General features: G+C 54.5%; 1 protein-coding gene across 1 annotated transcript; it reads right to left on the bottom strand.

Moving 5' to 3' along the window:
* Positions 1-5139: 5139 nt before the first annotated feature.
* On the bottom strand, positions 5140-9183 carry SRM (spermidine synthase). The gene is made up of 8 exons (XM_027564919.1): positions 8926-9183; positions 8266-8386; positions 7754-7846; positions 6898-7051; positions 6037-6120; positions 5751-5896; positions 5537-5659; positions 5140-5428 (listed from the first exon to the last, which is right to left on the bottom strand). Exons 1-8 carry the CDS (start codon positions 9090-9092, stop codon positions 5408-5410), a joined length of 909 nt encoding a protein of 302 aa, XP_027420720.1. The 5' UTR covers positions 9093-9183; the 3' UTR covers positions 5140-5407.
* Between the last annotated feature and the right edge of the window lie 217 nt (positions 9184-9400).

Genomic DNA, 9400 nt, shown 5'->3' with positions numbered 1-9400 from the left:
ATGCATTCTTGGAGGAAGGATTTGGAGAGTCCCAGGTCCTGCCAAGGATGGCAGGGCTCAACTGCAAACAAGGCCTCTATGCAGACAGACCAGCCTTCCTCGGGGTCAGCTCCGAGAATCTGACAGCCCCCAAGCTGCTCTGTTTTTCCCAAGAAGAGTGAAGAGGTCAGGAAGAAAGATCTAGAGATGCTGACTTGAAGGTTCTACAAGCAAATGGCTCAGCATGTCATCCACCGTGAAGGTCACCGATAGTCCCTGTCATGTGCTCAGAGCTTCCAATTAGCTTTTTAGTCCCCAGTCTTACATATGAGCAGAACTTTCAATGACTGCTGAGGAATAGCTCATACATTAGAAAGACCAAAAAATACAACCAACCAACCAACAACAGTAAAACAGAAAGCATCAGTGAGCGGGATATGTCCAAACTAAAAGGAAGCAATCATTATTTTCAAAGGAAGAGGGAGAGAACAAGAGGCAAGCACAGGATGCTGTTTAAAAGAGCATTCAGATAACAAAACATGGTTTGTGGAAATAAAAATATTATAGAAAAAAAGAAAAACTCAATAAAATGTTTGGAAGATAAGCTGAAGAAATCTTCCAGAAAATGGAGTTTAAAAAATAATGGAAAAAAAAAAAAAAAAAAAAACAACCAGTAAAGAGTCTCATATGGGGATTTTACTGGTGGTCCAATGGTTAAGACTCTGAGCTTCCAATGTAGGGGATGTGGTTTTTCAATTCCTAGTTGAGGAACCAAGATTCCACATGCCCCACTCTGTGGCCAAAAAATAAAAAGCTAAACAAACAAAAATCATTGTTAAGAAGTCCTATATAGTATGTCAAAGACTGAAAAACAGAAATTCCAGGAAAAGACAACAAAGAAAGCAGAGGGAAGGAAATTATAAACAAAATAATATAAGGAAATTTCCCAGAAGAGAATGCAAGTTTATTGATTGAAAATATCACCCAAGTGCCTGGAACAACACATGAAAATAGAACTTTACACATGTTATTTCAACACAGTAGAGAGAAAAATCATGTTCTACAAATTGTGAGGTACAGAGAGGGAAGCAGAGGGAAAAATCACATACAAGAGATCAGATATAAATGATCCCGGAGCTCTCAAAGCAACACTGGAAACTAGAAGCCAGACTCCAGTGAGTGCCATATTGGAATATTCACATCCTCAGGTGTAGAACTCTTCCACACTGATCAAACCAGTCAATCCCACAGGATAGCAACCCCGAGTATTCATTGGAAGGACCCATGCTGAAGCTCCGATACTTTGGCCACCTGACGTAAAGAGCTGACTCAGTGGGAAAGACCAGATGCTGGAAAGACTGAAGGCAGAAGGGGTGACAGAGGATGAAGAGGACTGTTGGAGAGCATCACTGACTCATGTGTGCACGTGAACTGGAGCAAACTTCAGGAGACAGTGGAGGACAGAGCAGCCCGGTGTGCTGCAGTCCAGGGGTCACTAAGAGCTGGACACAACTTAGCAACTCAACAGCAACATAGGACTCGGCTGAAAGGATGGGATGTGATGTGTGGCGAGGCATTCGAGGCATCGCAGAGTCTACCTGGCTCTCTTCTGGACCACTTGTTCAGGGGGAAGTCAGCCATCATGAGTGAGAAGTCTCTATGGAGAAGTCCACTTCAAGAGGAAATGGGTTCTCCTGATAACCACCTCTGTAATTTGCTAGTCCCGTGACTGAATCATCTTGGCAGCTGACCCTCCAGCAATAGCGACAGTTTTACTACAGCCTCATGAATGACCCTAAACTGAACCAACCAGCTAAGTCACTCCTAAATTCCTGGCCCACAAGAGACATGCTTACTGTTCCTCTTTCAACCTACTGATTGTTTCCATGTGCTACATTTCGGGCTAATTTTAAATGCTGCAATGATAATAATAATCGAAAACAGCAAATCTCAAAATGTTGAAGGAAGATCATTGCTAACATATTTCTATACTCACCTAAATTCTGTACCCATCAGTTAAGCATGAAGATGGCATAAAGAGTTTCATGGGTGTCAGATTTTTTAACACTTTCATCTCTTGTCCCCTTTCTCAGAAAGCATCTCAAGGATGTGCTCCACCAAACCAAGGGGGTAAACCAAGAAACAGAAGGATACGAGCTCAGAGAATCAAGAGTGGAATTCCATCTGGGTAGTCAGGAGACACAGAACAGACTTTTCAGAAAGATGGAAAGATAAAACACCTGTAGAGCCCAAGGATCCTTTAAAAAGCTTTTTTTCAGTAATAATTTTTCCTAAATGAATGTGAAAATTAAGCAAATGGAAAAAGTCTCCAGGGAAAGCAAGAAGCTATGCCAGAGATAAGAAGGTATCGTTTTCGTTTTTTTCCTCCGAGTCTCAGCTGCAAATATTATTTGCGTGTTTGTAATGGTGCAAGCACTGAATGTGGAGCCAACTGAGACTGTCATTTAATTGTTGAGAGTGTGGTAAGGGCAGGGAAGCAGAGAGCTACTACATCTTCATCTTCCCAAATGGGAAATCGACAGATTGTGACTAAAACTGACAACAAGCATACTGTTTAGAGTCAAGATGGTAAATACCAAAATAATCAATGGAAAAGGTGAATGCAGCGGCCTCTGAGAAGAGTGGGCATACAGAGGGGCTATTTTTCTCCTAACAGCTCAGGTGGGATCTATTGGAGTCCTTAAAGTGGGGGCAGGGCTGATTTTAATACCTGAACTTCAGGATTCTAGATAGGATTCTTATTCTATTCTCCAAGTCAGAGACTAGACTTGTTCACGGCCCTCTTCTGGATTTCTGGGGACTTGAGAAGACTCGACTCACATCTCCACTAAACACCTGCTTCCGCAGATGAGTCTGTGTCCACATCACATCCACCCAGCTGTGGGGTCAGTGCTTTTCCTGAATATCCATCCTTTTGAGATGTATAGACTTCACTCACATTGGAGGAGTGGAGGGATTTACACAGCAGATACCCTCTACTTCCAGGTCAGGCTTTTGTGTGTGTGTGTGTGTGTGTGTGTGTGTGTGTGTGTTGAATCTTCCCAGAGCAGGGATCAAATCCAAGTCCCCTGTCTGGCAGGTGGATTCTTAAGCACTGGATGACCAGGGAAGTCCCAGGTCAGGCATTCTTGCTGCTATTTCTGCAACCTGGGCCCTTTCTTCTTCCGCTGCCCTGAGAAAGAATTCTGATTTCCCCCAGCTCAGTGAGAACCATCAGACATGTGCTCCTTGCTGAAACCTTGTAACCGTTTAGGACCATTGCTCCCATTTTACAGACAGGATAACTGAGTCAGGAGTTATATCTAAGTCACAAGCTTCCCTGGTGGCTCAGACAGTAAAGAACCTGCCTGCAATGTGGGAGACTGGGGTTTGATCCCTGCATTGGGAAGATACTCTGGAGGAGAGCATGGGAACCCACTCCAGTATTTTCTCCTAGAGAATTCCATGCACAGATGAGCCTGGAAGGCTACAGTCCATGGGGTTGCAAAGAGCTGCACATGACTGAGCAACTAACACTTTTGTCACAGAGTTAGTGTGACCCAGGTCCAGTATCCCCAGAGATGGAACCCATTTTCACTGCCTTCCTTCATTCCTCTGATCATACTCAAGATGGGCCCTCCTGGAGCTTGGTCACTATTGGGCCTAAGACGGGGAGGTAGGGCACGAACAGTGGAGGTCCGGGCAGACACCCTGCTGGGAGCACCAGGGTCCTCAGGCTGAGCTGCCCTGCAGATGGAGTGGAGCAGCTCCTAGAGGCCTACAGTCTGGTGTGGCCTTGGGAGGTCACCTGATGCTATGTGGAGTTAATAGTATCTACCTTCCTTCCTTAATTAAGGTTAAAGGAATTAAAGCAGGTGACAGGACAGTGCTCCTCAACTGGCCATCACTAGTCTTCCTTTGCCTGGTACTCACCTTGTAGCCCAGATAAGTCCTGACTTCACCGGGCCTCCCAGGGAGGAAGACCGGGGTGGAATGGGGAACTCAGCTTGGGGTCAGACTTGCTGACCAGGGATGAACATCAAAAAGTGCCCAGAGTCCAAGAGCTTCAGGATGATGGAGAAGCCCAGAGAGCGTGGTGACTGGCCTGAGGCCACCAAAGGAGTAGGTGGCAGAGCCGGACCCCTGTTCCCAATCCCATTATGACTGCAGTCTTAGCCCCTGCTGAGTGGGGACTCCAAAGTGGGTGCCCAGGGTAGGGGTGGGGTTGGGGGGACCCTCCAACTACCACCAGGTTGGAGTGACTCTCTTGTCCTGCTCCCTGCCCCCTCAGTCTCCCAGGTTAACGTGTTCCCTGGCCACACCGCTGCCGAGGGCAGATGTGGGGCCGGGATTGGTGAGGCCAGCTCTTGCAAGGAGTGAGGACCTTCCTTGCCAATCCTGAGTCAGGAGTGGGCTAAATGCCCCCTTCCCCAATCTGTACCCTGTTGTGGTGACTCTGGTCCCACCACCAGAGCCCCAGTCCTGGCAGCCAGGAGGGCTGAGGCATCTGCAGGTTCAGCACCTTGGAGAGGGGACAGTCCTGCGCCCACAGAGTCCTCGTGGGCAGCTGCCCGCACCTGCTTTCTCAGCCTCTCAACACTTGGGGGAAGTTTCTAGGAACTTACCAGAGGGGACACTCATGAGGAGGGGAGGCAGGATTTGAACCCAGGTCTAAAATCTGAGCCAAGTCAAGGTACCTAATGTGCACGCCCAAGGAACTGGATCCCAACCAAGCTCCAGACAGCTGCCTCTGGGGTCACTGCCACCACCTTCCCCACAATGCGACCTGGTCCAGATTCTTCTGAGAGCCCTGCTGTGCAGCCCCAAGGGAAGGCAAATCCCTTGATTTTGACAACTCCTGAGCCCAGACCCCATGGGTCTAACACCACCAACCTTGTGTGGGGCTTGGGGATGGAATGATTAAGGGCTGCTTCTCAGGACAGACTTGGGCCAGTGTGATAACTGTTGCATCTCTGGGTCCTACAGAGCTCAAGGGGCTGGCCCAAGGTCACACAGGGAGCAGCCTGCCTGCTCCCACAGCAGATACTTGGAGGCCAGACAGGGGGGCCAACTCAGGGTCTGGCACACAGAAGAACCCACTGATGGCTGAGGTAGCCCCTGCCTGGGCCCATCTGAAGTCCAGGGACACACAATCCAGAATTTTGTTATAAATACATGTGTTTGGTGAGTGAGGGGCAACAGAGGTGGGGGAGATGCTGTACACAGCTGGTATAGGTTTGGTGGCTGAATGCCACCCAGAGGAAGACAGACAGTCCACCCGCTAGGGCCAGCCGGACAGCGTTCTGGGGCCTGTAACAGTCAGTTGGTGGGCAAGCCAGCAGGGGTCTTGTCCGGGGCTGGCGAGACCCAGGTGCCCCAGAGGCTCCCTGTCCGAGGTCGTGGGCGGCGTCAGCAGCAGTACCCGGGCTCAGCTCACATCATTCAGGGCCTGGAAGGACACAAGGCCTAGTCAGGAGGGGGCTGGGCTGGGGGGGTGGGCAAGATGGCCCTTCAGGGAGCCCTGGGTACGCCCTGCCCCGCGGGGGGTGGGGCTCACCTTTCGGGCAAACTCAGGCAGGACGAAGGCTGCCCGGTGCACATCGGAGTTGTAGTATTTCAGCTGCATCTCTTCCACCTGCTTCTGCATCAGCGGCTGCAAGGGCTCCCGGAAGTTGGTACTCTGGGGACAGGGGTGTGTCTCAGAGACATGCTCTCCTGGCCCACCTGCCAGGCTCCCGCCCCCACCCGGGGGCCAGTCCGCTTCGGCTCACGGGGTTCTTGCTGCACAGCATGAAGCCGATCTGGCCGCTGGGGTAGGTGGGGATGGTGCAGTAGGCGTAGTCCACCACTGGGAAGAGAGACTTGCAGAAGTGCCGCATCTCCTTGATGAGGTCCAGGTGCAGCCACTGGCACTCACCTACGGTGGGGGGGTCGGGGGCGGGTGGTCAGATGATGTCAGCACTGGCTGGGGGCAGTGCCTGGTCCAGCCCCAGCCGGACCCCTCCCGGCGGGAGCCCGGCTCACCCAGCAGCACCCAGTCCACCCTAGCCCCCTCACCCTGGCAGCAGAGAATGCCGTCCTCCTTGAGGGCAGTCTTCATGAGCTGGTAGTAGGACTCCTTGAAGAGGCTCTCAGCAGGACCTGCAGAGGCGGGGGGTGAGGGTGGGGGGGGACAAGCGCCAAGGGACACCGCCTGAGCCTGCCTCTGGGGGCATGAGGGCCACTCTCACCCCAAGATACACATCCACACAGCTACCAGGGGGCAGAGCTGGAAGTTGAAAGCCAGGCCTGTGGAACTCAGAAACCAACCAAGTAGAGGGTGCTTTGGAAGGGTGCAGGGATCCAGTGCCCCAGTGTGAAGGGGCTACACGTTTTAACCCCATTCCTGGGGGATTCTTGTTGGCACTGCATCAGGGCAGTCTCCAGCCTGGGCCTTGGTTTAAGATTGTATCACATGGAACTTCGCTGGTAGTCCAGTGACTAAGACTGCATTCCTAATGCAGGGGGCTCAGGTTTGATCCCCAGTGGGGGAACTAGATCCCACGTGCTACAACTAAGACCCAGTGCAGCCAAATAAAAATAAGTGTTAAAAAAGAAAAGAAAAAAGATGAGATCCTTGCACATATCCTGATGCTGGCCTGTCGGGGGCAGAGAGGAGGCTGAGAAGGAAACTGGGGCCTCAGTGGACCAAGGCCCCACTCTCCTCCAGGCTCTAAACCAACTCTGGGCAGTAGCCTAGTGGCCCTACTCTGCTGAGCCATGTTTGAGGGGGTAGGTGACACCTCAGAAGGGAAAAGAGCCGCACTAGTTCTGGAGGGCCCCTCCATCCTCTATTCTGCAACTCGGGCTTGGGACACAGATGGAGATGCTGGCCTCCCCTCTGGTGGCTGCTAGAGGCCCCAGGCCAAACCCGCTTACCCATGGGATCTGAGGAGTCAGTGATGATGACGTCAAAGGCGTCCTGGTTCTGTTTCATGAACTCAAAACCATCACCCACGTGTAGGGTCAGCTTTGAGCTGGAGTAGCCAACGGCCATGCTGGGCAGGAACTTCTTGGAGACTTGAATGACATCCTGGGGAGGGGACAGGAGGTAACAGGTTGGGCCACAGGGGTTGTGGACCCTGGAGCCAGAGTTGAGTGGGACCCCTTCTCAGAGCCTGATTCACCTTAGACAAGCCATTCATTTGTGGAACCTCAGTTTGCACATCTGTACAGCAGGGAGCAGCTTGGTACCTCCCCTTCTCAGAGGGCTGACTCCCACCAGCAGCTTGGACCACACTTCCGCCACCCCTGCTCCCCCTCCCCAAACCCAAGTGCCCCAGGAGAGTGGTTTCCTTACTATTTCAGAGTAAGGAATTTATTTCAGAGGGCTGGAATTCCACCTGGCCTGTATGCCTCACTACGCACACCTTTATCAGATAACCCTTTGACTCCTAAGTTGAATGTCAACTCCAAGGAGGCAGGACTAGACCTGCAGATGTACCAGTGAACCTGGCACCTAAATGCTCATGAAAGCCCCCAGCTGCTGTAAAGGACAAAAGGAGTCCCCGGGACTTCTGCGAAGCATCAGCTCTCAGTGTTACTAAGAAATAACATCAGCCGCACACCTTCTGTGCACCAAGTGCTTTCCTGTCTGCTTTTCCTACTGAAGCCTCCAACGTGCTCTTGAGACCAAGAAACAGGCCTGGAAAGGTTAAGCAACTTGCCCGGTGGTAAACAGCCAATTCAGGGCAAACTGGGACTTGAACCCAGACCCACCCAGCTGTGCGCTCACCTCATCAATCTCACACTGGACCACGGCCTCCACAGAGGAATGCTTGACCACCTCCCGCAGGACGCCTCCGTCCCCGCCCCCAATGATCAGCACCTGCCAAGGGGAGGAAGAGTCAGCCAGGAGCCGGGCAGGAGCCCCACCAAATAGGCTCCAGCGGGAGTTAGTGGCCGGCCTCTCTGCCCCCTAAACCGCACTGAGCAGACACAGCTCCCTGGAACAATTTCTCAGCTTCCCTGTGTCACAGACCTAATCACTTCATCTTCCACTTTGTCCCCTTTGCCTGGGAACTCCTGCCAAGGCTGCTCCATCTCAAGCTTCAGGTCTCAGCCCCGGTGTTAGCCCCCACCCCTTGTGAAATGGGCAGCTCCTCCCCTCTAGGCCCCTCTTCCTCGCTATCACTTCTCTGACAACCCTTTGGGCAGGGCTGAGCACTGGGCACTCCTGGGGCCCCCAGCACTGTTCTGTGGGGGCTATCCCTCGGCCCAGGGCTGGATCTAGCTGGGATGGGGTACCTTGCGTGGGTTGGGGTGGCTGCAGAGGGGCAGGTTGGCGATCATCTCCTGGTAGGAGAACTCGTCCCTCTCCGTGCACTGGATAACGCCGTCCAACACCAGCACATTCCCGTAGCTCTTACTGAGGGCGGGAGTGACAGTCAGCGACCTGGGCTCCTCGGGAAGGGGGCAACGTGCCCCCCACTCGCCCAGGGTGAGAAGAATCTCTCCCAACCTGCCGAGGGGGCTCCAGGGGTGAGTCCGGGGGGTGACACGTGGCGAGGATCGGCGGGCGGGCCCGCTGGGTGGAGGCTGGACGCGGGGTCCCGGCTCTGACGTGTCCGGGACTGACACGTGGAGCTCGGCGCAGCGGGTCGGCGCAGATTCCGGCTCCCTCCCCGCCGAGGTGGACCGCCCGAAAAGCCGGTCCCCAGCCCAGCGAGAAGGATGCGGGTTGGGGAGGGGACGGAGGGAAGAGACGGGCCTAGTTCACGAGAACTTCTGACAGTTTTGCAGGGGAAGGAGCGGGCAGAGACGGCCGGGGGGGGCGTCCGGAGGTAAAGCGCGCAAGACAGGGGTCCGACAGGAAGAGGGTCGGGCTGGGCCGAGCCCAGGGCTGGAGTGCCGGCGGGCTGCGCGGGGCCGGGCGGCCGGGGCGCTGGGCCGGGCGGGCGCGGGTACCTGCGGAAGACGAGGATATCCTGGTACCGCGAGCGTTGATGGTGTAGCAGCTGCTCCACCTGCAGAGACAGGGCCTGGCCGGGCCACAGGCTGCACGTCTCGCGGAACCAGCCCTCGCGGATGGCAGCGGGGCCGGGGGCGGCGGGGCCGTCGGGGCCAGGCTCCATGGCGGGCGGGCGGGCTGGCGGTGCGGGGCGCGGGCCCGGGACTGCAGGCCGCGCGGAGCCACAGCACAACGGGACCAACTCCGCCCGCCGCCCGCGCGGCAACCTAACCCGGCCGGCGGGGCGGGGCCTGTTGCCAGGGGCGGGCCCCAAGCCCCCCAGTGGCGGCGCCTGTGCGCGGCAGCCTGGCGGCCCCGCCCCCTCCGGCGTCCGAGCGCACTCATTGGTCTCCGACCTGCAGCGCGGCGTCCAGTGGCTGCGGCGGACCGTCCGTCTGCGGCAGCAGGCTAGTGAGGCAGCTTCCCTGGGCC

The sequence above is a fragment of the Bos indicus x Bos taurus genome, chromosome 16, assembly GCF_003369695.1.
Source record: "Bos indicus x Bos taurus breed Angus x Brahman F1 hybrid chromosome 16, Bos_hybrid_MaternalHap_v2.0, whole genome shotgun sequence".
Classification (NCBI taxonomy): Eukaryota; Metazoa; Chordata; class Mammalia; order Artiodactyla; family Bovidae; genus Bos; species Bos indicus x Bos taurus.
Note: the sequence above shows the minus strand (reverse complement) of the source record. Positions and strands in the feature narration are given on the sequence as shown.